Source organism: Tyto alba, unplaced genomic scaffold (genome assembly GCF_018691265.1).
Source record: "Tyto alba isolate M040663 unplaced genomic scaffold, T.alba_DEE_v4.0 Super-Scaffold_11, whole genome shotgun sequence".
NCBI lineage: Eukaryota > Metazoa > Chordata > Aves > Strigiformes > Tytonidae > Tyto > Tyto alba.
Window position 1 is genome coordinate 4,611,349 of NW_024881273.1, and position 27,387 is coordinate 4,638,735.

Here is a 27,387-nt window from a genome sequence, read left to right on the forward strand (position 1 = left end):
GCATACTTGGGCTTGTCTTGCTTTAGGTCTGGTCTAACCCAAAGGTCGTATTTATAATTAGTACACGCTGATGAAATGGTTCTGGCCTGTCAAACAGAAACACCCCACTGCAAACAGGAGTTTAGACTTGTTTGCATCTCTGTGGTTATTCTGAGCAATTAGTCCATGGGGAATTATGAAGGAATTGGGGCGCTCTCTTTAAAACTTAGAAACTGATTTTATCATGGGGAGAAATGCTGCCTGAGACAGGAGCTAATGCTGGAACCCCTCTGCCTCTATCCAAACCCTTCCCAAACAGGGGGAATTTGGGTTCAGGCTGGGTACCACGATGTGTTCAGCTAGCAAAAGCAGAGACGTGGGGCAGTGGGGAGCGGCGGGGGGGCACTTCCCAGGGTCATGGTGCTGTTTGATGCTAAAAGCCCCCCCAAAAACCAGTCCCTGGGATGCTTGGGGGTCCACGAGGCTGTGGGCGGGCGATGCTGCCTGTGGGACACTGCAGGGACCACGATGCTGCTCGGATCCCGACCCCCCAACCGCCAGCCAAACCCCGGCTCCGCCCTGACCTCTGCTTCTCCAAGATAACCGAATCAGGCCCTTCAGAGCCTCCTTTAAAGAACTTGTGCCGCCTGCGTGTCCTGCCCAAACAGGCCCTAATTTCAGCGGTGAGTCCTGGGCAGGGGGAACAATAAACCTTCAGGTTGAGAGATCTAAATCAAACTTTTATTTTCCTACCTCCTCCAAATTAAATTTTTTGATGTTCCCACCTTTGCTTTGAGCTCTCAGGTCTGGCTTAGGAAATGTGTAAATTTATTTTAATTCTGCTCTTAAAATGTAACTGCTGGGAACTCCAGCAGGAGAGTCAGATGGTGCCTTTCCTCGCCGTGTTTGCTTTTTGGCATCCAGCTGACGGCTCCAGCCAGCACCAAGCGAGCCCGGGAGGCTGCGAGTCCCCGCTGGCCCCAGCTGGGCTGTTTGTTCTCTACCGGGCACCGAGCCGGGGAGAAAAGCAGCATTTTCCTCCCCGTTTGGAATTTCTCAGCTCTGCTTGACTTTTCTTTTTCATTGAGAAGCAGCAGAATCGGGAGAAAGGGTAAGAAGAAGGGAAGCCCCTATTTCCCATCCGCCTGGGCTGCCTCTGTTTGCCTCCAGTGCTGGTTAATGTTTTTTGCAACAGGGGCCGAAGGGACGGCTGTGCACGGAAGAGGAGGAGGAGAGCATCGGAGGAAGGCAGGGGGCCCACGGCCATCACGGCAGGGAAAGCCAGCCCGGAGTGAGCCTCGCCGGTGAGTCGTGGCTGAGGGCGGTGGGAACGTGCCGTGGGCTGTCCGAGAAACCACTCCGGGTGTCGCGGGATTTCCCGAGCGGGAGTTTGCAGCTTTGCTGGGCTGGGGAGGGACAACGGGTGCTTTGGAGGGCCACGTGGCAGCAAGCAGGGGGTCTCGGTGGGGTGAGCTCTGGGGCAGCCCCTGGCCACGTCCCGTGGCTTGCGTGGGAGGGGACTGGTGCTGGCCTGCGAGACCCCACTGCACCCCCGTTAGTGCAGCCAAAACCGTGCACCCAGAGCAAACACGGAGCTGTGCCTCCGGCCAGGAGCCCTGCACGCAGGGGCTGGGGTGCCTGCAGGGAGATCTGTCCCTGTCCCTCCACCAGCAGCCACTGCACCTCCTTTTGTTGATAGGGAGCAAACTTTTGCACCTCCATTGTGGCCAAACAGCTCCTGAAGACAAGGCGGGGCAAAAAAAAAAAAAATTAAAAAAAAAAAAAAATGTTGTTTCTGCAGGCGTGAGCATGCACAGGCGTTGCTGTGCCCTGTGTGTTTCCAAGCTCCTTTTTTAAGCAGGGCCCCTCTGAGGGGTCTTTGGGAGCAGCACACACTTGCAACTGGGATCCCATTTCCCTGGTGGAAGAGGGTCCCAGTAGCCCACTCAGGGATGTGGCCGGGGCTCGCTCCAGCCGCTCCGAGCTGCTCAGCCCCTTGCCCAGCACCCAGAGATGCTGCTACCACTGAAATGATGGCGAGCAGCCGGGCTGGCCAGGGGTCCCTGTGCCAGCGAGTTATTTGGGGGCTTTGCAGGTGGAGATGTCCTACGTGAGCTGCGCCTTGCGGGCAGCTGCCCCCCGCAGCCTGCCAGCCCCCTGGAGAAGCCCCCGACCCTTCAGCAGCGTGACGGGCCCCACGGCAAAGAAGAGCGTCCCGTACCAGAAGACCCTGAAGGAGGAAGGCTCCGGGAGCCGTGAGCCCAGTCGGCCCCCACCGCCCTCGGCCGAGGTGGTGGTAGTCGGGGGGGGCAGCCTGGGTTGCCAGACCACCTACCACTTGGCCAAGCAGGGTGTCACCAGCGTGGTGCTGCTGGAGAGGGACCGCCTGACCTCGGGGACCACTTGGCACACGGCCGGTGAGGCGGTGGGCACAGCGTGGGGTGGCAGTGGGTGTGGGGGTGCCCACGGTTTGGGATGTGCCGTTGTCCGTGGGAGGGATTCATTGCGCAGGCTGGCTCCAGATGTGTTGGAGGGTTTTGGCTTTAAATGGGGAGAACTTCAGGGTTTCTGTTTTCCCTTTTGGCACAACTTTTTGTTAAGAAAACATCCCCCAAATTTTGATTTTTTTTTTTTTTTAATAAAAAGTTTTATATGGCCACAGGAAAACAGTTGATTTCCACACTTTTTTTTTTTTCCTTCTTTAAGCTAATTTTCTTTGGCAGCGAAGGGGGAGCTAAAGGGGGCTAATTCAATAAGTTTTTTGGGGTTTTGTCTTTTTTTGGGGTAGTCTGCTCCAGAAGACCCTGTTTCCCATTCATTTAATGCCCAAGGAAAATTAGAAGTCAATGATTTGTAGCACTCCCACATTACCACGAGATGGAGCAAGAGCAGGCTGACACGCGTGGGACCGTGTGGCCCCCTCTGCATCCCACTTCGGGTGACGGAAGGGTGTCGGAGCCCCCTGTCCCACCTGTGGGCTGCATGTCGTGTCTTTTGTGTCCCCTCCCCAGGTCTGCTGTGGCAGCTGCGTCCCAGCGATGTGGAGGTGGAGCTGCTGGCACACACGCGGGACGTGGTCAGCCGGGAGCTGCCGGCGGAGACGGGGCTGCACACGGGCTGGGTGGAGAACGGAGGGCTCTTCATCGCCTCCAACAAGCAGCGTCTCGATGAGTACAAGAGGCTCATGTCGGTAGGGAGAAGCCCCTCGGTGTGTCCCCCCGGCTGGGTGGGCTGCAGGAGGTGGCGTTTAACTCCTGCCCACGAGAGCAGCCCTGGGGGTCATAGTATCATAGAACGGGTTGGGTTGGAAGGGACCTTTCAACGTTGGGTTGGGTTAGAAGGGACCTTGGAAGGGTTGGAAGGGACCTTCCAACGTTGGGTTGGGTTGGAAGGGACCTTGGAAGGGTTGGAAGGGATCTTCCAACATTGGGTTGGGTTGGAAGGGACCTTGGAAGGGTTGGAAGGGACCTTCCAACGTTGGGTTGGGTTGGAAGGGACCTTGGAAGGGTTGGAAGGGACCTTGGAAGGGTTGGAAGGGATCTTCCAACGTTGGGTTGGGTTGGAAGGGACCTTGGAAGGGTTGGAAGGGATCTTCCAACATTGGGTTGGGTTGGAAGGGACCTTGGAAGGGTTGGAAGGGACCTTCCAACGTTGGGTTGGGTCGGAAGGGACCTTGGAAGGGTTGGAAGGGACCTTGGAAGGGTTGGAAGGGACCTTCCAACGTTGGGTTGGGTTAGAAGGGACCTTGGAAGGGTTGGAAGGGACCTTCCAACGTTGGGTTGGGTCAGAAGGGACCTTGGAAGGGTTGGAAGGGACCTTCCAACTTTGGGTTGGAAGATCATCTAGTTCCAGCTCCCCTTGCCATAGGCAGAGACACCTTCCACTAGACCAGGTTGCTGAAAGCCCCATCCAACCTGGCCTTGAACCCTCCCAGGCTCCCAGGGCTGGGGAGCCCCCGGGTCTCCGAATGGCTGGTCCCTCCCTGCCTTCCCACCCAGAGAGCTGCGAGTGGCCTGGGTTATGTGTCCAGAGCAGCCTCCTGCCTTCCACGAGGCTGCTGAAATCAGGAAAAATGCTGGCAAAGTAGGCAAAGTTAAATCCAGCAGTGGATTTTTACCCTTTCAGATAGTGGTAGCATCATTCTTCCAGCTGCACAGGCAGCTTGCATGCATATACAGGACCATATTCCCTGAAATCTTTGCAGACCATCCCACCCCACACTGGAGTTAGGACGTGTCTTGGGGCAGCAATTGCCTTATCTGGGAGATAAAGACATTCTGGGGGTCTTCTTCTCCAGCAGCAAGTGATGAGCAGAGCTTTTGTTGCCTGCTTGAGCTCCTGGTTTTCTTATCCGGTTGGCAGCTGGGGAAGGTGTACGGCGTGGAGTCCTACGTCCTGACCCCGTCGCAGACCAAGGACCTGTACCCACTGATGAACATCGGCGACCTGTACGGCACGCTGTATGTCCCCAAGGATGGCACCATGGATCCAGCTGGTACCTGCTCGACTCTTGCCAGAGCAGCAACTGCCAGAGGCGCTATGGTAGTTCCCAATCAGTAACTGCTAATTAATGCCGGTTGACCGTGGGAGGAGATTTCATCCTCTGACTTCCCCAGCTCCTTCTTTCCCACCAGAGCAGAGATGGTCCTGCAGCGTTAGGTCTTTGCCCAAGAAGGGTAAAGATGGCTGCTTAGGTCATAGTGACAAAGCTGGCAGGAACCATGAGGTCTGGGGAAAATAGAGGATGAAAAAAAGACCTTTATGAGCAAGATAAGGCAGTGCCCAAGCCAGGTTCCTCAGGAGAGCAAAGCTTTTAGGGTCAGGTAACACAATCCACTGCTCAAGGCAGGGACTACCAACCCATCCTTGGTGCGTTGCTTTGCTCATGTGCCTGTAAATAATAATCATTCTCTGCAACTGCCGGTGCACAGAGCAGCGGTTTCAGTCTGCAGCTGAGGAGGGGTGTGTTGTTATCAGCACTTGGGAAATGGAGATGGCCAGTGCCAGACCTCTGCTTAGATTCACCTTTCCCAGATTTGGGGGGGGTAGACGTCAGGCAAGTCGGATTGTGACCCTGCCGTGACTCTGCTGCCCTTCCTCTGCCACCAGATCATCGAGAACTGCCCGGTCACCGGCATCCAGGTCCGAGCTGACGATTTTGGGGTGAAGAGGGTGTATGCGGTGGAAACAGCCCACGGGACCATCCAGACTCCCTGCGTGGTGAACTGCGCAGGTACGGGATGGGGGAAGGTGGGGGGGATCCGGGCTGCGGCCGCAGGGCAGGGGGGTGGCTTTGCATCCCGTGAGCCGGAGGGTCTGCCATCAGTCCTTGTCCCCCCTTTGCATCTGGCTGTCCCCCCTCCCCAGACCTCCGCAGGTCTCCGGGGGCTGCAGAGGTGCTCAGCGCGGGGCTGCTCTCTCCGCAGGCGTGTGGGCGCGAGCCCTGGGCCGGCTGGCCGGCGTGCACGTGCCGCTGGTGGGGATGCATCACGCCTACGTGGTGACCGAGCGCATCGAGGGCATTCAGGTCAGTCCCGCGTGGCTGCAGATCGGCTCCTCTGCTCTGGAGGGCGGCGCCGGCTCCTGCCCCCCCCTGCACGCAGCAGGGTGAGGCGAGAAAGACCCCCCCAAGGACCCCCAGACCTGTGGGACATCCCCCCCCCCCCCCCCCCCAATTCCTGCCTTCATCACAAGCCTGCGCTGCCAGGTCTGGCTCTGCACCCGGGGAAGTGCACACCCAGCAGCCTCTCCTCCTAGCAGAACTATCAGACTACCTTTAATAGAGTCATATTTAATATTTAACGATGTTATGACTACCAGGATAATTTTCTTCCATTTTTTTTTTCACCTCAGTATAATCATTATAGGATCTGTGATGTGTTTGGTGTCTGGTAGCAACATTAATAAAGATGCCAAACACTTTCTGAGCAAGTCCCAATCCCCAGCAGGCAGAGGTGTAGCTCTACAAGCATTTCTAAACTCTCCCAAGAAATCTACTCCTGCCATATGGCTGCAGAGGATTGTTCGGGAGTCAAGGGAGACTTCGTTCACTCAGGTGCCAGGGCTTTGAAGGTGACATGCTATTTAGTTTCCATCCCACTGAAACAGTCTGCGTCCGACTTCTCAGTCCAAGGTGCCTCAGTTTAAAAAGTGCTGGTGTCAGTGGTTACATTTAGATCGCAGTAACTCCACTGTGCTCTACAAATAGTGAGAAAGAGACTTTTCAGGGAAGAGCCCGCAGCTTGCAGACCCCGGTGCCTCCCGCTCAATCCACTTAATTCCATTTGTCAACGTGAAATGTAGTAGGCCCTACACCAATGCTTCCGTGCTATCTAAATGTTTCTCTATCCATTATTCACGAGAACAAATCCCTCGTTCTTTGCGCGCTGCTGCCCGCGTGTTGTGCTGTTGCATCCTCCTGCGGAGGTGGGTGGCAGAGGAGTGATGCTTTCCAAACCGGGATCAATCACAGAGGCTGCTCCCGCTCCTCCCGAGCACCCTCGGTGCTGCCTGTGCTGGGGGGCGGGGAGGCAGCCAGAGTCGAGGTTTGCCAGTTTGCCAGCTAATTAGGCAGGATTTGTGCAAGACTTGGCTTCCAGCTTGGGCTGAGGGCCGGGGATGGGGCGCGCTGCCCGCAGCATCGCTGCCTGCCTAAGCCGCTTTGCCCGGGGTTTGGCCACGTTTGCTGGAGCTGACCTGGGTGCCTTCCTCTTGAGGCACCTGAATTTCAGGGCTGTGGGAACATCCACAGAGCCACCGTTGCTCCTATCCTTGGTGGGTCACCCCCAAACCGCCAACTCACCCCACTCAGCCTCACCGGGGGCGATGTCGGGGTCTCCCCATGGCTCCTGGCCCCCCCCTCACCCCCCCGTTCCCCCTCCCCGTTTTTCAGAACATGCCGAACGTTCGCGATCATGATGCCTCGGTGTATCTCCGTCTCCAAGGCGATGCCCTTTCCGTGGGTGGATATGAGTCAAACCCCATCTTCTGGGAGGAGGTGAGTGGTGCCGGGAGGTTTTCCGGGAGAACAAGCCAGGTTTCCAGGGAACCCACCTCGGAGGGGTGGACGCAGGCGTGAGCACCTCAGCCCCTGACTCCTGTGGGTACCAACCTCTGTGCGGCCAGGGGGGAAAGCACGGGAGAGCATCTTCCCTTTGGGTCTGCCTGTGGCATAGATACGAGATGCAGAGGCAACAGGAATGAGATGAAAACGCTGGGCTGGGGGGATTTGGAGGCTACTGGGCAGTCCCTGCCTTGCTGCATCATCCCTTTATCCAGATGCAGGTGTCCTACTTCAGGCTCTGACCCAGAACTTTGGTTTGTCACAGCAGGTCATGAAAACCCAAAGAAACCAGAATCTGCAAAGCAGCCTCTATTTCCTGTGGTCTCCGAGGCTGCCAGAGCTAGGGAATTCTTAAGCCCTCAGCTGTACACTATTTTGTGTCCCAATTCCTGTTTCCTACCTTCAGGTATCTGAAAAATTTGCTTTTGGCCTCTTTGATCTGGACTGGGATGTTTTCATGCAACACATTGAAGGTGCCATCAACAGGATACCGGTGCTGGAGAAAACAGGCATTAAATCCACTGTCTGCGGACCAGGTAACGTGGCTGCAGCGGTATGGTAGCAGCTGCCTTCCTCCAAGCATCTTGCTGAGGCAAGGGGAAGCCTCATATCCTGGGGAGAAGAAAAACTCTCTGAAGGCAGAGAAAGCAGCTGTGGTCTGGCTGCAATAGTGTCATCTTCCGAGGGGTGGCATCCCAGGCTTAACCTAGGTGGAGAAATAGCTGGGGAGCTTATTGCCTCCGTCCAAACTGGGGGTGGCGAGCGCAGATGTAGAGCCAGTGTTGTGACCACTGGACTGGGGAATTAAGTGGGAGAGTTTTTTCAAGCGGTGGCCATTGTTTTACCAAGTGTTATATTATTATTTTTACTACTTGATTCTGGGCTGATGACATTAGATTTACCCAGATTTACATCTCAGGCGGTCTGGTGGGGAGTTAACATCACTGCAGCGGCAGCTGGAGGTGATGCCAGCCACCGAACCTGAGCCCAGCACACTTGGTTTGGCCCTGAAATGCACCACATGCTTAAAAAAAAATTTAAAAATTTCCTGTTTGCTGAAGCACTGAAAGGGAAACCCTCAAGGCCCTCGGGGAGGGAGCGGTGCTGCTGTACAAGGGGAAAGTAGGGCACAGCAGATAAAACACGATATGTACAAAGTGGAGGCCTTGGCCCTGGGTACAGTGCGTTTGATTAAACTGTGGTGTAAGTGGAGCTGGTGGCCTCCGGCGGGGAGCTGGCTTCTTATAGATATATGTCTAGTATTTGTAGTACAGTAATGTAATTTCCAAAGGGTCAGTGCTTCTCTTTTTCTGCTTCTTGATTTAAACAAGCAGCTGGTTTGCTTGTGACAGCTGAGTGTCTCTGGGCTGAAGCAAATAGCAAACACTTGTCCTTTCTTTTGCACGGTAAATATTGCACCACCAGAACAGCTACTGCACTGTGCTTCAGGTGCAGGGGATGAAAACAGACTGAACTGAGGTGGTTTAAGCTGTTTCTGCCCCTTCTGCTGAGCCAACCCTGCAGCTGAGTGTGCCAAGGTCCCGTGTGAGCACTCAGCGTCCGTCCCAGCACAAAGTCAGCAGGGCTGGCGTGCACCACTGGTGCAGGGGATGTGTTTTGGGCGTCGTTGTTCCATTGACTCAGTGAATTTGTAGCCTGGTGTGTTGGTACAGGGATATTGGCATGAAATAATCTTCTGACTCTCTTGACTTCTCCTGAGCACAGAGATTTTGGGGAACAGGCTGGGCATTGCTGGGTAGGGAAAGGACCAGGCTGAACTCTGTCTTCCCTCTCTCCTTTCACACGGATGGAGGAACCACCATAAAACAGAGAGGATGATTGCACAGCTCTGTCAGGGTGTCTTGCTCTGTCCTCCCCAGTGGGGATTTGCACAGAGACTGCGATTAACAGCCCTGTGGGGAGCAGGAGCTGGCAGCATGAGACATCATTAGCACAGGAGCCTTGGGCGACATCAGCAGCAATCCCTCAGCTGAATAAAGTAGCTTAAATTCATGGAATTTCCCAGCAGAAATCGATGAAGGTGAAATATAGTCATCATAACGAAATACGACCCAGATGCTGAAGAGGCAACAAACAGGTCGGTGCAGCCCCCTTGACTGGGGGATCGGGAGGAAGCAAGAGGGCCGCTTCAGCCACCGCAGCACCTTGTCCACCTTCTGGTTGGGGATTCATCCTGCTTCACAAATTTTCAGTCTAAACCCCAATGCTGAGGTCCTCCCCTCGCAGTGCTGGCGTGCAGCGAGCAACGCCGAGCTCCCCGGGGGTGCGAGGGCAGAGTTAACCCGAGCCCGGGGTCTCGACGGTGCAGAGACAGACGGTGCAACGCGCAGGGCTGCAAAGGAGCTGCCTCTGCCACCAGCAGTGCGATGCGTATCTGTATGCATACTCATGCAAGATTCTGAAGCAAATAGATGTATATATGTGTATGTATATTTGCTTCAGGAGCCTGCACAAGACCCCTGTGTGATGCTGGGCATCCCAGCACCGGGGCAGCCTTCCCTGTGGTGTCTGCTGCCTGGGCGCTGTTGGAGGGGTGCAGGTAGGGGATGCCCGAGGTGAGATGCTGGGAAGTGCTTGGGGCTGGTCCAGCTCTGGCCCCGTCGACTTCTCTGGGAGCAGGAGCAGGCCGAGGCCGGCACGGGAAGCTGTAGGAACCCTGCTCCTAAACCGCACGATGTGTCCCCCAAATCCCCCTCTCTGTCTTGCAGAGTCATTCACAGCCGACCATAAGCCGCTCATGGGGGAAGCCCCCGAAGTCCGAGGTTTCTTCCTTGGCTGTGGCTTCAACAGTGCCGGTAAGAGAGACCTGAAGGGATCACACCTCGGGCATCCCAACTGTATCCTGGGCAGAGCCCGGCACCCCCAGCCGCTCTTGTCTTCCTGGCCTCATCTGGGTTCTCCCCTCTTCCCCCAGGGATGATGCTGGGAGGTGGCTGTGGGAGGGAGCTGGCTCACTGGATCATCCACGGGCGGCCGGAGAAGGACATGTACGGTTATGACATCAGGCAAGTCACCCCGGCTGCCCCGGGCTCCTTCACTGATACCCCTCGTCCTTGGGTGGTTCTTGGGGATGGATTTCGAGACAGGGCTGGACGCTGGCGTTGGGAGTGGGTGTCCAAGCAGCGTCTGTGCTGCAGCCTGTGTCCCTCCGAGGAGCTAGAATCAATTACACTCAATGGCTTTAATGAATTTACATGTGGGGTTTATCTCATTTGCCTCATTCCGCTTCTACACAAACAGCTTCCATCAGACACAAGGAGATTGTGGTGATGGGAAAGGACAGGGTAATTATGTTTAGGTTTTGTTGTTGTTCAATTAGTGCCGTGCCTAATCCTCTAAGTTAATATTCGAGAGTGATGATTTCAACATGAGAAAGATTAGCTTTCCCCCCCACCTGCAGCGTGACAGGGGCCGGGAGTTTCGACTGTGCAGATGTTGGCTCTGTAATTGCTTTTGACTTGCTCAATTATATTTGATTGGTTTGGGGCTTTCTTATAGGGCTGCGAGCGACAGCAACCACCTTGTCAGGGACAAAAGTTTTTAAAATCACGTTGCTGTAGTGGCAAAGCTGGTAAACACTCACCCTCTTGATTTGAACTGGGAGAAGAGGGGGGGAGTCGGTGCTGGTGCCTGCAGAGGTCAGTGGGAGATGATGGCCAGTGATGGGCCAAGCCCGGGAAGGAGAAATCCCTGGGCTGGGCAGGCACGGCTGCACCGTCAGACGGGGGGGTTGGCACAGCCACAGCCATCGTGGGCCTGCTCTGTGCCGTGGGACCCCAGCCCCACAGCTCAGACAGCGCCCAAGGGCTTTCCAGCCCTCACATCTGGCTTACCCGAGCATCCTCCGTATCCTGTCTGCCACATCATCAAGCTGGTGCCAGTCCTGCTTTTTTTTTTTTTTTTTCTTTTGGTGGTGATTACTAAGCTCCTCTTTAAATAACTCCCTTTTCTGCACATTTAAATATTTATCCTCTCAAAACACTCGCTTGTAAATATTTCATCTGGCAGCTGTTGCTCCTCTTGCCGCTGTCAAAAATTCAGCGCGTCGCTGAAGGGGCTGGGGCTGACGGGGCAGAGAGGGGTGCCAGTGACATGCCATGTGTCACCTGCTGCCTGTCCCATGCCAGCAGAAGAGGCAGCTGCCCTCACAGCCAGCCCACGGCTGCTTTTTGGGGGAGCATCACTTGCATTGCTCGCACCTCTCCAGGGCTTGGCCCCAGTGCCCTGCCTCTCCTCGGCACCCAGACAGTGGGGAGGGAAGCCAAAAGCATTGTTTTAAAACGCCCTATAAATGACACTTTGTCTTGCCTTTCACTTGCACCCTGCCTCCCTTTCTGCAGCCCTGAGAAAGGTGCCACCAGTGCCCAGCACTGCTGTCCCTGAGTTGGAGTCTCTGGTAATAACCACCAGAGCCTGTGCTGAACTGGCACATTCCTTCAAGGAGCTTTTCTGTTTGAAAGATGAAAATATGTCAAACAAATTTAAAATGCTTTGGGTTTTATTTATATTTCAGCCGAGGGAGAATTGGATGAAAAATGTAAGGAATGTCCAGGGCTCTTTCCCTCCTCAGGGCTGCGTTTGAACCCGGGCTGTGTGAGGTGTGCTCTGAGACTGGCTCCACCCTGAAGTGGCACGGAATTAACCTCAATTCTCCTCTTTCTAAAACGTATTTACCTCCCAGCAGGGCTGTATTCTGCTCCCAGTTGCTCTGGGGTAGATGTGCCTTGGAGCAGGGCTGGGGAGCCTGGGGGAGGGCTGCAACGAGCACCCGGCTCCGATGGGCAGCACTGCAGCATGGCCAAGCCCCACTTGGTTCCTCTGCTCTCCTCCCCATGAAACAGCTGCAGGAATAGCAATTTTACACCACAGCAGCTGCATTCACATCTGGGTCTGGCCAAGAGGGCCATGCCTGGGGCGGGAGATACCCCGTGAGCTGCCCTCTCCCTGCCTTCCAGGAGGTTTCACCACTCCCTCACTGACAACAACCGCTGGATCCGGGAGCGGAGCCACGAATCCTACGCCAAGAACTACTCCGTCGTCTTCCCCCACGATGAGCCGCTGGCGGGGCGCAACGTGAGGAAGGACCCTCTGCATGAGGTGAGGATGCACACCCCAACCCGGGCTGCCGTGTGATAAGCTATGGGAGACCCTCGCAGCATCCTTGCAGCAAAAAAAGAGGTGGCACGGAGTGGCCACAGCCACTCAATCCCCCAAGCAGCGTGCTGCATCCGTGCTCCCATCCGTCCATCCTGGAAAGATCCCTGCTGCATCCAAAAGCTTGCCAGGTGCACGCTGTGAGGGTGCTGGGGATGTGGGCAGTTTAACGGTAGAGATGCCAAGCATTCCCATAATATTTAACTTAGTAGCTATGTCTCAAAAGCCTGGTGATGGTCACTGGGCAAGGGAAAAGTGCAGAGAAAGGCTCAGAGGCTTGTTCCATTCACTGCCAGTCTGGCTCGGGGGCATTTGCAAGGGCTGTGGGATGCTGGATGCCCACGGTGATCTCCCACCCCCCTCTCACCATGCCCCACTTGCAGCTCAGGAGCAGTTTTTCCTTCCCAAAACAGCACCTTGCAATGCAGAGTGAGGCCGGGGCACAGGAAGAGTGAGGAGCAGTTGTTCCTCTGCGGAGGCAGTTTTGCTGGCACCCCATAAATCCCCAATGGTTTTGCTCCCTGGAGCTGCCAGCCAGGGCTCCTCCCCGCTCCCACCTTCGCCAGCTGTTTCCTTGCACAAATCTCAATAGGTGAACGCTTTCAAGATGCAGCACTTGAGGAAAAAAAAACAAAAAAAAACAACAAAAAAAACCAGTTACCAGTGGTTCGCTGCATCAGCAGCACTGCCACAACTGCAGCTCAGAGTCCCCCAAATCACCCACCGCTCCCGAGATGCTTGGGGTGACCCAGGGCCGGTGCCTCGTCCCACCCCGTCACTGCCAGCCCCAGTCCCAGCCCCAGCAAGGAGCAGCCACATTTCTCAAGCCCATTTCTGCTTGTCGCTAATTCAGATCGCACCGTTCCTCTTCCGATGGAGAGCAGAGGCTCAAGCAGTAAGACAGACATCCCTCCCCACCGTCCCCCGGTGTTTGGTTGACAGATCAGTTGTTTTCTGTCACCGAGGATGCAGTTTATTTTTTAATAGCATGTCTAATAAGCGATGCCCATTTGACTGACAGCCTGGTATTTATACATGCAGCTCCAGAACATGTGCTGTGTTTTATAAATAGGCACTGAATCATTTCTGAAATGTTCAACAAAATCTATTCTTTTCCGAACAGAGGCACCAAACAAAAATATCTTAATGGATCCCTAATTAATTGCGTGCAGAGAGATTTTCCCAAGAGCACAAAGGAGGAATGAGAAGGTTGCCATATAAATCTTAAATGTTATTATATAATTACTCTTGTAAACATTGAGGGGAATCTTGCTCTCTGGATTTTGCATTTCTTGATCAGTAATTTGTGCATCGTAGCGCAAGCTTTGGTGGGATGCACAACTCGGCTGCTGTTGAGGCAAATACCTTTCTGGGGGGGATAAAAATATCAGGCAATTTGCAGGCAGCTGGGGTTGGCCCCTGCTTTCAAAGACAAACTGCAGAGCTGATTTTGGCTACTGATAGCCAAAGCCAAGGGGTCACAACTCAGGTCTTGAGCAGGCACTGGAGGAGGGCAGCCTGGCCGCTGCTCAAAAAGCCGCCAAGAGGCTTTTTTTTTTTTTAAACTATTTGTTCCCATTTCTCTGCCTTTGCTTGCGTAGGAGCTGCTGCGACAGGGCTGCGTTTTCCAGGAGCGGCATGGCTGGGAGAGGCCCGGCTGGTTCAGCCCGGGGGGAGCAGCCCCGGTAAGCGCGGCACGCCTTTCGGGGAGCGTTCGGCTCGGGGTGCACCGGCCGTGCCTGGTGTGCGGGGGGGTGCAATATGCTGCGAGCAGTTAGATGTCCCCAAAATTGGGTCTGTAAAAGCTGTTGGGCTTTAATCCACTCTAACAGTGGTGAGAGAGAGATCCGTGTGGGCGTGTTGTGTGTCTGTCTGTCCATCCCTCTGCAACAGGCAGCGTCTGCCTGCAACACCCCCAAAAGAGAGGTGCCGATATATATATTTTCTATATACTGAAGAGCTGTGGGCAGGGATGCAGGGGAAGGGACCCATCATCATGGGCAGGGGTGCCGGGGAGGGGACCCATCAGCACAGCCGGGTCATGCACAGACCCCTTCCTCTCCTGGCATGAGGTGAAGGTGGCTGGAAGCAGCCCCTTGGCTTCGGCCTCACCGCCGTCTTCCTCACCGACCCCATCCTCCCGCTTCCCCCTCAGGTCCTGGATTACGACTACTACGGCGCGTACGGCCAGGAGCGCCACAGAGACTACGCCTACAACCGGCTGCTGGGGGACGAGTACACCTTTGACTTCCCCCCCCACCATGACATTGTGAGTGCAGGGGGAGCAGCACACCCCCACCCCCCCCACCGGCCAAAACCGCTGGGCACATCTGGAGCCAGGGGAGTGTTAGAGGCAGCAGGGCCCGTGCCACCCCGCTGCTTTGGGTGGAGTTGGCGAAGCTCAGAGGGAGGGGAAGCAAGAAGCTTTACTCAAAACTGGGAAAAATGTTCCAAAAAGATGAAGAGAAATGTGTGGCCCATGCTTGGAAACCTTGGTGGAGAGGCCACGGGGATTTTACTGCTGCTTTCCTAAATGAAAGAGTTGAGACTAACTTGGGGAAAAAACCTCAATTTGATAAAATCTAATTATTACTACTGATAACTCTCACTGTGCTAGTGAGGTAAAGAATGGGATTGAGCATACAGAGAGGCCTTTCGGGCTTGATCCATTTAATACCTGATTTTTCAGGAGCATTTTGAAGCTGTACAGCCTTTAAAGGCATCAGGCAAGTGACCTGGTATTGTTTCCCGTTACATAAACAGTCTTAATCTGTGTCTCCCTTTGTGAAGTGAAGGTATGGCTCAAACTTAGTAGTGTGTTTGCTTCAATTGTAGATCAAGAATGAATGCTTAACGTGCAGAAATGCCCTGGCTCTCTTCGACATGTCTTATTTTGGGAAATTCTACCTGGTTGGGCCTGAAGCAACAAAAGCGGCGAACTGGCTGTTTACTGCCGATGTGAGCAAAGCGCCAGGTACCGGCTCAGCCCCCTTATTTCGGCTGCATGCTGCCTCTGCTGAGCACTGCCCTGGGAAATCACATCTTACACCAAAAGAAACTGGGGGAGGAGGACAGCCAAACTGGCTTTTCTTTTAACTGCTGCTTTTGCAGAGGGCATGGGAAGTGTGCTCTCCCTGTCCTCACTGGAGGCTGGCTTCTGCTCTCATTTGCACTGGGATGAGAGTGCTTTGATCTGGGGGGAGAGGGAGGGTGATCTTCTGGCCCTCTGGCTCCAGCTGTGGCTCACAGCTGGAGATGTGATGGCTACTGGAGTAAATCAAGCACAACCCGCTCCAGCTGCGGTTTGTCCCCTTCTCTGGGGCTGGGAGGCAGCTTATGGCATTTCCAAGGATGCAGCTTCAGCTCTTCACACAGATGTCAAGGGGAAAAAGCATCTCTCCCTTGCCCCTTCTGGTGCTGGGACATCCAGAATCAGTCAGGGCACACCCAGGCAGTGGCAGCTGATATAATGATGAGGACAAATTTTCCCGCTACCCACCTCTCTCTGCCAGGGGCTGGCTGATGGGCAGCAGTGCCCATCTCCTTCCCCCAGGCTCGACCGTGTACACCTGCATGCTGAACAAGCGGGGCGGCGTGGAGAGTGACCTGACTGTCAGCCGGATTAGCCCCGGGGACCCAGCCTCCGCCCTGGCCCCCGCCTTCGAAGGTAAAAGCACAGCGAGGCTGGAGTCGGGCACGTTTCTGCAGTCACCGTGGGGCTGGGGTGGGGGGATCATCGGTTGGGTTTACCCTCCTGCAGTTCAGCTCCCAGACCCTCCCACAGCCTTTTCCAGCCGTGTCAATGCACGCAAAGACCTTTCCAGTCCCAGAAAGCCGTGGCAGCAGGTTCAGTCCAAGGCCTGCCAGTATATCCTCCATCCCCACCACACTTGGGGGGGGGCCACAGGCGTGGGGGTGATTGCATTTATTTAATGGCAGCCACCTGGCTTTTTCCACCTCCACCCCTCTGTCCCTGTAACCCAATTATCCCCCTTGTCCCCGAGGCCCTGCACTGCTCATCAGCGTTATTGGGTTTGTCCAGCCCCGGCTGGTGGCTCTGACCTCTCCCCACGTCCTTATCAGCTGCAATAAAGAGGAATTGCAAGGGAGCAGAGCAGCCAGCCCAGAGGGCAGAAACAGCATTAGGCAGCAGCAGAGAAGGACGCTGAGCTGGTCTCTGGCCTCACTGCTGAGCGCCGTGCCCGGTGGCACTGGAGCTGCCACCAAAAGGGAGGTTTGGAATCGGGTGGCCAGTGTCCCCGGAGCCCCGTCCCCACGCAGCATCACCCCCAGAGTTGCTGCTCGGAAGGGACCAGCCCTGCGGTGGGTGCAGCCCCCAGCACCAGCCTGGGGGGGTGGGTGTTGTGGGGGCAATCTCGCTGCCTTTGCCCCGGCGTGGTCGGGTGCCGGTGAGCTCTTCCCTCCCCATGGGACAGTCCCGCATCCCTCTAGTCTGGGGCGCTCACGGGAGGCAGAAGGGTGATGGGAAGTGAATGGCAGAGCTGCAGGGTTTGTCGGGCGATGGAGGAGTTTTAATCGCAGCCAAGTGTATTCTTCCAATTACAGTAGGTGGCTGCACTAATTATCATTATGACAGATTATCAGAGAGCAATTTTGTAGTGGCAGGGAAGACAGAAGGAAGATTGATTACATATTAATCAGCTCTCAAACTCCATCCCTGGGGATTTTTCCATCCTGGATTACTGACGAGATGAAATTCCTCCTTGTATACAGTGCAGCCCCTGCACTGGTGATGGCCCAGTCTCTGCAGCCCTCCCTGCTCCCACCTGTAGTTCCCAGCTCCCTCACACTTTGTCATCCGCTCTGTACTGGGACAAAAGAGCAGATGCTTTTGCTGTTGGTCTCTAGGGACAAAGATTTTTTTCTCTTCCCATGATGTTCACACATGCACAGGCACCTCCAGGACTCAAAACAGCTTTTTTTTACCTTTTCTTCTTTTAGGTTTTAATGGTCATTTGAATTTCACTGTGCTGAGCGCCACAAAAGGCAGTTTGGATGTTAGCAGAGCCCCCCAGCCCTCCCTTGCCCCAGCACTATTTAACCCCCCCACTTTCTCGGCAGTCCCCCCTGGGCTGTGAAAGCTGGAGTGGCTCAGGACTGCAGCTCAGCCTCTGGAGAGCAAAATCAGCCCCGAGCTGAGCTGGGCATCACTCCCAGCCTGATGCTCTTGAGCCTGAAAGGGTGCTGGGGGTGTCTTCCAGGGGACGGCTACTACCTGGCTATTGGCGGGGCTGTGGCTCAGCACAACTGGTCACACATCACCTCCGTGCTGCAGGACATGAAGCTCCAGTGCAAACTCCTCGACTGCTCGGAGGAGCTGGGCATGATGAGCATCCAGGGCCCCCTGAGGTGAGTGAGGGGAGAGCGTCGCAGCCCCCTCCTTGCACCCTGATGCCTGGCCCATGGAGAGGTGGCCGGAGGGATACAGGGATGGAGGGAGGGATGCCGAGTGCTGGTGTGAGCCCCGCAGCACCAGCCAGCGGTCTGGCTGGAGCGATGCTCCATTTGCTGAGGAACTGGCATTTCTTTCGAGGCTCTCACAGCATGGCATATCACCCACGTCAGCTCTCCTTCAGAGGGAGAGGTCTGTCTTGCCAACAAGACGAGAAAGCAAGTTTTAGCGGTAGCCCGAGCAGGCTGGCAAGCTACGTCCTTTCACTGCGGCCGCTTTGCTCTTTCCCCACAGCCGTGTCGTCCTCCAAGACGTGCTCGATGCCGACCTCAGCAATGAAGCTTTCCCCTTCTCCACCCACAAACTCGTCACGGCTGCAGGATGCACGGTAGGATGGGGCCAGCCCTCCAGCTCCCCAGGGAGGTCCGTTCATGGGGGCGACCGCCCGCCAGCCTGTGCAGCCGAGTATTCTCTGCTAGGGAACCCATCTGCCTCCACATTGCTGCAGCAGGCAGCTTTGTTGGGTTTCTTTTGTTGAAAAAGGCCAAAAACCAGGGTGGGAGCAAGGTGTTTTCCTCTCCAGTTGCCTGCCAGGTGCCAGCCTGCTCTCCCAGCCCGCCCAGTGGTATGGTAACCTGGGCTGAGCTTGGGGAAGGGACATGGTGACTTATGGCTTTGCAGTGATGTCAGAGAAACAAGAGATGCCTCCCACAGATTAGGGGTGAGCACTGGTGATAAAGATTTATCTGACAGTTAGAAACTTTCCATTTCACCCTGCTCATAAAAAAAATAGGGGCGATTTAATGTAAACCATGTCAAGCACTGGCAGTGAGGGCTGGGCAGCCTGTGGAGCTGCTGTATTTGATCACAGGAGAAGTCTGACAACCTTAAGCTTTCTGTACAAGCACAGATCATCCTGCATTTGCCCAGACGTCAGGGCTCACATCAGCAGTTATGCAAGAAAAGCGCAGAAAAGGTAATGCTCTGTGCTAACAGCTCGGGCTAAGCCCCTCAGTGTCGCAGCGAGGGGACAAGAAGCCTTTTGGGGTGATGGTGGAAACCAGCACCACTGCCTGGCTTGGGTGCCTGGTGTGGGGAGCCGTGGGTGGTGGTTTGCAGACAGAGGCTGGAGGTGTTTTGCACAGGGCTGACACGTGCATGCTGTCCCGAGCACGACAGTTCTCAGCAAGCCGTGGGAGATGCAGCTTGCCCAGGCTGGCAGCCCGGTGCCTCTGCCGGGACCCGCAGCGATGGGTTGAACACGTCGTGTGGCATCGCTCGGAGGCGTCGAGGGAGGGAGGGAGGCTCAGCCTAAAGCGGTTTGGTGTCGGTGGTGGTGCTGCAAAGAGGTGGGTCAGTCCCTGGGGCTTGCAGTGAGGTTTCGCAGTGCTGTCTGCTTGGTTGGACTCCTCCATCTCACCTGGTGTGGGGCAGCAAGAAAAGTGGCTTAAATCTCTCCCCCATCTCACCCGGCAGAGATCAACGTGGCCTGATGTTATCCCTGGGGAAAGGGGGTGATGGCAGTTCTTTGGGGAGTTTTGTCATGTGTCAAGCTGCTGATTTAGCCTGCTTGAAACACTCTAAATAGAAGCGTTGGTGACCATGAAGTGTTGTTTTGTCAAAAGAGAAACATTCTGGGAAAACCTGCTGCTGGCAGGTTTTGGTATCAGGGAAAACCTTTTGAAAGATTTGTCGGAAAAGCTCTGCCTTGGTTTCTTATTGTTTACCCCATAGGAAATATTCCTTCTGTTGCAAAAACACCCTTTTGGAGGAAAGGTCAACTTTGTACCCCAACCTTTCCATGGGAAATCTGGGCAGGCAGCGGTCCCAGGGCATCCCTCTCCCACCCGAAGGAGCAGGCTGCAGAAGGGACCGTGCCGAGCGTTTGCTTTGGCTCTTGGTCGGTGTCTGTTGGGAGACAAAGGGGATGAAGGTGAAGTGGTAAATCTTGTAAAAGGCAGCAGGAAAACAGAGAGCTGGAGGCAGCCTTGGATATTAGTGAAATTGGGTTAAGCCGTGCGTGGCCACTTTTCATTCAGAATTAAAGTGGCTTTAATTCGAATGCAGCTGGCTGCTGAAGGGATTGCTGCTAAATCAAATTAAGGCTTCTTGATTTGTGAGCAAGAGCCTATCCAGGGTTTAGGGTGGTTTAACTAAGCCACAGATTTTGCCCAACTCAGATTAATCCCCCCAAATCATCACCATCAGTGCTCCGGGTGCCAAAACTCCAGTGTGCCCCGTGTCCCTTGGGGGGGACAGTGGCACAGGGGACCCAAAAAGCCAGTCCATTCCTGCAGGTTGTCCAACACACTGCATTTAAGTCTCCACAGGTGAGTTATAACCCTCCCCACGCCCTCCCCTGTCATGCCTGTGGCAAACTGATAACATCTCATAATAATCCACTTATCCCCTGGGAAATGTATATAAATGCTCCTGTCTTAAAGAGCATTTTGCTTCCAGTTTACAAAAAAATAATCCAGTCCTGTGTGAAAGAAATAGCTGGTAGAAATCTTGTGGCTTCTTTTGGGTGCAAATGCCCTGACTACGGGAAAAGAACTTTCTTTCCCAAGGGCTGTGCGCTGTGGGGGGGGCACCCTGCCTGCTGCTGGGGCCACCCTTCAGCACCCATCAGACCCCCGCCACACAATGAACAGGGGGGACTCCATCCCATGCCAAAATTAGAGTAGGAGGGTTTCTCAGGACAGCGGGCTGAAGCCTTCACTGATATTATCACCTCCCAGGGGGATTAAACTGAACCCAACATCTTTTAAAAGTTATCGCTGAGATTTTCATGCATTAACTCAGTAGTTGAACAAAATCAGCTGGAGTGTAAGGAGAGTTCCAGCAGAGTTAATGACTCTGGAAATTGCCAATTGGTTTGTGAGTTTATATATAGCGTCTCTCATTGTACTGAACAGCAAAGAAAGGTCCCTCTTTGAATTTCACTGCTGGATACAGGGTAAAGTTCAGGTTTTCATTTTCTAGAATACCTACAATGCTTTTGAATTGCTGCTCAAAGACCCCGGAATTGATGGTCTTTCATAGCTCCGGTTGAAATCTAACAGAAAAGCCTGTTCCTAGGGGAATTCAGCAGGAGCAGCTGAGCCCAGCCCTTGACGTCCCCCTTGGCCTCCGGGGTGGGATGTGCACCCCTGCCTGGGGTACGCACGCGTGGGTGTAACCCCCAACCCCTGCCTGTGCAAAGCTAATGACTGGCACCCCAGTTTTCCTGAGGATACCTGTTTTTTATGGTGCACTCACCACTCTTGCCAGGATGCTTGCTCTCCTGGAGCAGGGGCGGTTTGAGGGGAGGTTTCTCCCAGGAGTAACTTGCTCCTCAAAGTAAAGTGCACATCAGCTGAGTTGCAGGCAGGGTTAATGAGCCGGGAAGTTGCCTGTCAGTGCCCAGAGCATCTCCTGCCTCGATGAAGAGGCTAGCTGGTTGCAGCAGCTTGGTCTCTGGCTAATTAGGTGATACCTTTGTGTGGAGTGAAAAGCTCCTCTGCACCCCTCATGTCCGTGTGCCTCAAAAAGCGATTGCCAGCCTTTGTGCTTTGCTGGGGGGCTGTGGAAGGGACTGAAGAAAGGATGGCTCCCTGGCACAGCTTCTTGTGAGGAGGCTCAAAATAAATTCCCAGTACCTATGGCATGCCTTCCTCCTCTCCACTTCTATTGTAAAGGTTAAGGCATCTTAAAAGCTGCCTTAAACTCTGCTTGACAACATTATTTTTGCAGTGCTGGTAGAGCATGGGGATGCTGGGGGAAACAAGGATGGATTTGGGTTCTCAGCCATTGCTCGCTGGCTGTCCTTGCAGAGGGAGCCTGGGCACCCCTGTGGGACTTCTCATGCCTGTTGCTGCCTGTTTTGGGCAGCGGCTGCTGTTTTCTGTTGTTGTTTATACCTGGGATTAGAGGGCACAGCTGAGACCAGCTCCCGGTTGTAGTAAGAGTTCAGCAAATGGCAAGATGCAGCTTCTGCCCCAAGGCCATCCAGAGCCAGCATGGGCAAGACAGTCCCAAAGCTGTGGAGAGTGCCTGGCCAACAGAACCAGCCTGGAAGTCTCTTCCTAGCTGAAAACTGATTTATTAAGACTGCAGATCGCAATCAGGCATTAAACTCTTGAGTTAATCTCGCTCCGAAAGTGAGGTATGCATTTGCAGTTGATGTGCATCTGAAAGGATGAACCAGAGGGGTGTCTGCGGGGGAGGAAGCAGAGAAACCCAAAGGAATGAAGCAGAGGAAAATGCAGCTCAGATTCAAGGGGTATCTCCAGGGAAGTTGCCTGAGCTGGGCTGGCCCCAACCAGCCTGGAAAGCTTTGGGAGTGCAGACTGTTTCAGTAGGGATGACGGGAGGATGCAGGCAGGCTTGCCTGGGTGAGAAGCAGCAGGGACATGGACAGGGCAGTCCCAGCACGGCCAGGAGCTCTGTGCCCCTGGGAGGGAGTGCAGGCAGGCATATCTCCGAGGATGAGGCTTCCCCCGAGAAGCAAAAAGTCCCCTGTGCTGATCTGCTTGTTCCTCTTTGGAGCTTCATGCATTCGATGCAGAGCTAATTTGGCAGCAGAGAGTAACGCTTTGGGGCACAACCTCAGCTGGGGGAAACCTGAGCATCCCCCTGGGGTGAGCAGGGTGTGGGTTGGGACAGTGGGCTCAGCCCCTGCCCGGGAGCATAGGGCCTTTGGGTGCCTCTGCGGTGGGAGCACCCTCCTGAGTGGGGAACATCCCTGGGGGACAGCAGTTGCCCCAAAGCCGGATAGTCCTGCTGGGGACCAGCTTCCCCGTCTGACAGGCTGATTTGGGGAGACAAAGAGCTGGGGGTACCCATGGGCTTTCTTCTGGCGTCGATGGATCAGCAGAGGGAGACAAAAGCCCGGCTGGAGCCGGAGCATCGTCTAACCCCAGCGACAGCCTTGGGATCGGTGACCGGAGGATGCTGAACGCAGCCCCCTCTGCTCGCTGGCCATCCCACCTGAGTGCTGGTGATAGCTGTGGGTATCACCAGTGGGGAGCTGTGGATTTGAGGCACCAAGCTTAGGCCGTCCAGAGATGAGAAATTCAGTCTGACCCTGGCTTCGTGCACTGGAGAGAGCAAAGAAATGCCTCCCATCAAAGCAGGGCATTTACAGAAGGGTCCCAGGTGAGCTGGCTTTCCCTGCACCGTGGCACCGGGCAGCTCCATGGCCTCTCCCAGACTGCACAGCCCAGCTCCATCCTCAGGGGTGTTTGGCCTCTTACATTCCGCAGGTCCGTGCCATGAGGTTGTCATTCGTTGGCGAGATGGGCTGGGAGCTGCACGTGCCCAGGACGGACTGTGTGAAGGTTTACCAGGCGGTGATGCAGGCGGGTGCCCGGCACGGCATCACCAACGCCGGCTACAGAGCCATCGACAGCCTCAGCATCGAGAAAGGTTTCTTGCTTTCCTTACAGCCAGTTTTTCCCAGCTTCGAGGGTGGGTTAGTGTGACTGGAGGTCTGGCAGCTACTGGCAAAGACGCCACCGGCCCCAGTGCTCCTTGCTGAGCCTTCCCCAATCCGGGCTCCTCTTGAGGGTGCTGTGTCGAGGGCCAAGTGCATCAAGAGCAACTGGGGTGTCCAGGAGGCTGGAGTGATGTCTTGGTCCCCTGCTGCCGCTCACCCTGGGCTTGATGCCGTGGCAGGGGGAGGCTGGGTGACCCACGCTTGCTCTCTGCAGGGTACAGGCACTGGCACGCAGATCTGCGCCCCGACGATACCCCGCTAGAAGCAGGCTTAGCCTTCACCTGCAAGCTCAAGTCCGGCATCCCTTTCCTGGGCCGGGAGGCTGTGGAGGCTCAGAAAACCAAGGGCATCTTCCGCCGCCTCGTCTGCTTCACCACTGAGGAGTGAGTACCACTGCCGGGCTCCGCTCAGCACCGTGCAGCACCCAACGCCAGCGGCCACCCCGGAACGACCCCCCTCAGCCCATCCAGCCCTGCGCCCGGGCACACACGTGGAGCTCAGTCGCAAGCCGGCTCGGCTGTTTTCCACGCTCTAATTCCATCTCTAATTTAAATCCCACTGCAAACTCCCTGCTGGATGCTTAATGGGAGGTGGAAGCGGTGTGACAGGGAGTCGGTTTATCTCGTTTCACCCAGAACAGCGGGAGGTTTTATAAATTGGGCTGGAGGGGCTTTGCCAATACCTGGGATCAGCGCGGGGCGGTTAATGAACCTGTGGGCAGCAGGAGCCCTGGCACATGGGCTGGCCCGGGGCAGAGCTGGGGTCTGGTCCCCCCCCAGCCCTTCTCCCTCGTGGGGTCCCGACATGGGGCTTTGCTGACGGCAGCTCTGCCTCTGCCTTGCAGGAAGGTGCCGATGTTCGGCCTGGAGGCGGTCTGGCGGGACGGCGAGGTGGTCGGCCACATCCGACGGGCAGACTTCGGGTTTGCCATCGACAAAACCATCGCCTACGGCTACATCCGTGACCCCGCGGGGGGCCCGGTGAGTACAGACCCCCTGCCACCGCCAGCCCCCCCAGGGACGGGGACGGCTGCGCCTCCTTCCCCGAAGCAGGGGCTTGCCGGCGGGGGGAGTGCGGCGCTTGTTTGGTTTTGAAGGCGTACACACGAGCTCATTGCAAACCTGCTGTCATCTGGGGGGCGAGAAGGAGCAGCCCCCCCCCCCGTGCTTCCCCCACGGTGGGGGATGGAGGGTGAGGGATGCCACGGCTCCGTGGCGAGGTCAGTCTCACCGGCTGTCGCTCTGCGGGGCCCCGGCGATGCTCCCCGGCTCAAGCGCTGCCTCGGATGTTAATTGCAACTGAGTATTTAATTGCAGCAGTGAATTAACTTATGTTATAGGGAGCAACAGCCAATAGGAGCACAGCAGGCTCTTAATTAACTCAGGGAGACTCCTGGATAGTAAATCAGATGCCCTCATTAAGCAGCATGCTGTAGGCAAAGGCCAGGGAACGGAGAGGGACAGAGGGCTGTCGATGACATCCCCCCCAGGGACCCTCCCTGCTGCAAACCAAGAGCAGCGCATAGGCTTGTGCCTTCATCCTCTTGCTTGCCTTGACTTTTAATCCTGCATCAGTGCAAGACTCCCAGGCCAAGTGGTTTTGTGTTCCAGTTGCCCCCTCAGCCCCCCAGGAACCACCTTTTCTCCCCAGGGTGAATGTTCCCCCCTAGACCTTCCCCGCACTGGGGTGTCTTGGCCGCCAGCACTGCCTGGCACTGGGTGAGCCCCGCGGGTGGAGGGGACAGCTCACACCTGGCACGCCGAGCGGTGACATCCTGGCTGCCACCGTGGTCCCCTCCTGCAGCCAGGGCTGCCCCCGTTCAGATGTGCCATCCCCCCACCCAGCCTGGTTGGCCCCTCTGGCAATGAGCTCCCGCAGCCTGGCTGTACGTACACCCCACACTGGGTGCCACTGAAAAAAACCACAGGAAAAAAACCCAAACCACTCAACCTCCAAAAAAATGAAATATTTCTGCATTCTTTTTATTTTTTTAGCTGAGTGCTTTTAAAAATCTATTTTCCTCCTCTGTGCATCCTCCTGGGATGGCAGAGCCATGTTTTCTGCAGAAAGCAGATCTGTGGGGTGGTGTGGCAGCTTGCCCAGTGATGGAACTAGGATGCTGGCAGGGGCTGGTGCCCCACCAGTGCCTCACTCGCGTCACCTAACGGGGGTTTCACCATGGATCTGCCTTGCAGGTCTCGCTGGATTTCGTGAAGAGCGGCAGCTACCAGCTGGAGAGGATGGGAGTGACCTACCCTGCCCAAGCACACACCAAGTCCCCGTTCGACCCAGACAACAAGCGAGTGAAGGGATTTTACTGAGAGTGCGGCAGCACGGGGCCGGTGAGCAGGAGCTGCAGACGCCGGGATGAGGAGAGGGAAGATGCCATTAGGAGCTGCCGGCTGAATTCCTGGCCCCCAGGGTACCCCAGCTGGCTCCAGGATCTGCTGGGAGAGCCATGCAAACATCTGCAGTGAACTCATCGAGCAAATTTGTGTCAAATTATAGGGGAAGAGGAGGAAGAGATTCCAAAAAGTCCAAAGATTTTATTGCTCTGTTTTCTAAATGAAGCGGTACCACTACAGCAATATTTCTTTTCCATGGGTTAATTGGCCTGAAAACAGTGTTTTGCTCGACTGCAAATGAAGTGGTTTCAAATTTGGCTTTGCTGAGAACCCTTTCCCCCAAAATGTAGTTTCACACTGCCTGGAAATGAATGTTTTAAACTAACTCTGCTGTTAATACAGCTGTAACCTCCAAACCTGCTGTCTCTCCAGTCCTTTGCTGCATGTGTCCCTGCTCTGATGGGTGTCACCTTGTCCTGGCTGTGCCCTGGGGACCCAGTGCTGGGGTGGGAGTGCTCGTGGGGGCCATGGAGGGAAGGGTTGGGGTGCCGTGGAGACTCTGCTTGTTGCAGGGTTCTTCTGCACTGTGAAATCATTGGCTTTACCCAGGGCATTTCCAGGCATGTTTTTCACATCTCTGCAAGCACAGGTTTATCTCTTCATCCCATCTCACCCCGGTCACAGCTGGAGCTTCAGGTTCTACTTTGACAAAATGCTTCCCTATGCCTCCAAAGGTCAGAGGGAGTTTAAGCCCCGACTTCGGTTGCCTTCAGTGATAACTGGCACCTGAGGCCCTTTAAAAATATCAACCCTGGGGTGCAAAACGTTCAGTGCCTGCTTTGGTTTTGTTCATGGTGCTTAAACGCTGCCTCTGCGCGATGGCTGTGTGGAAGGCGGGGAGGGTCGATCCTCCCCAGACCTGAGCGATGACCCTCTCCACTTGTGAGAATGTGTGAGTAAAGGCCAGTCCCAGCTTTTGGCCATGGCGACGGGAGCATGTTGGTGCCCAGGGTGTGCTGCCAGCCTGCACCAGCTCCTCAGTTTGAAATGAGGAAAACAGGGTGTTGCCGTGCAGCCCTTTGGTGCTGAACTGGGGAGAGATTCTTGTGTTGTGCCCCAGAGAATAAAAGAAACCCCCAAAGGCACGTGCTGATGGGATCTGGGTCCTTGCTGCGTGTGTGTGCCTAGCCTCTGAATTTATAGGAGAAGGAAAAGAGTTTGATGAATGTGGTTTGGCCCACGGCTGCTTTGCTGGTACTATTTGTGTTGGTGTGTCCTCTGGGCTGCTCTCAGTACAGGCAAAACCAGCTCAGCGCTGTGGTGTGAGCTCACCAACGGGAGGGGGGCACACACACACTGACACCAGGGCTGCCCTTGGCCCCCCGGCAGCTCCAGGGTCCTGCCTGCTCTTGCTGGCATCTTCCCCAAGCTCACCTTGGAGGAGGCTCCTTTCAGCTCCCGACGGAGAGGGGGATGCACGCGGAGGCTGAGCTGCGTGCTGCCAGCCCCGCAGCCTCCGGCAGCGCAGAGCCGGCCTCGGAGGCATCAGGGAAGGTTTTTCATCGCATTCCTGCAGCCCGTGAACCCCCCCGCTGCTAATGGGAAGGGGCAGCTACTCCCACCCCATCCCCGTTATCATCCCTTGCTCTGGTCCCCTCGCTGGGCTCCATCTTCAGCGGTGCAGCAGGGGCCTGATCTCTGCTGAAGCTTTCACCTGCCTGAAGAAATAATCACACTGCATGCTTTTCACTTTATTTCCCTTGACTAGGTTTTCTTGGTTTATACCCTCTGATTTCAATTCCTTAGCCTCTTGCAACAAGCGCCACAGGCAAGAGTTTGAACTCTCAGATGCTTTGGTTTTACTGGAAACATGAAAAGACAAGATTGGGATGAATTTTTCTCTGAATAGGAGGTGATTGCACTCCCTGGTTCT

The 27,387-nt window shown here is 55.3% G+C and overlaps 1 protein-coding gene across 2 annotated transcripts; it reads left to right on the forward strand.

Moving 5' to 3' along the window:
* Positions 1-582: 582 nt before the first annotated feature.
* On the forward strand, positions 583-25,870 carry SARDH (sarcosine dehydrogenase). 2 transcript variants are annotated; one of them, XM_033012122.2, is made up of 22 exons: positions 583-662; positions 1,175-1,283; positions 2,075-2,396; positions 2,991-3,169; positions 4,342-4,521; positions 5,089-5,212; positions 5,406-5,506; positions 6,872-6,976; positions 7,449-7,578; positions 9,772-9,858; positions 9,978-10,068; positions 12,019-12,160; positions 13,819-13,902; positions 14,373-14,486; positions 15,053-15,191; positions 15,771-15,884; positions 17,440-17,587; positions 17,925-18,018; positions 22,877-23,039; positions 23,324-23,492; positions 23,954-24,089; positions 25,305-25,870. In XM_033012122.2, exons 3-22 carry the CDS (start codon positions 2,081-2,083, stop codon positions 25,428-25,430), a joined length of 2,742 nt encoding a protein of 913 aa, XP_032868013.1. In that variant the 5' UTR covers positions 583-662; positions 1,175-1,283; positions 2,075-2,080; the 3' UTR covers positions 25,431-25,870. The 2 variants fall into 2 exon arrangements, with proteins under 2 accessions (XP_032868013.1, XP_032868012.1); XM_033012121.2 differs by lacking the exon at positions 583-662 and adding an exon at positions 817-1,090.
* The last annotated feature ends 1,517 nt before the right edge of the window (positions 25,871-27,387 follow it).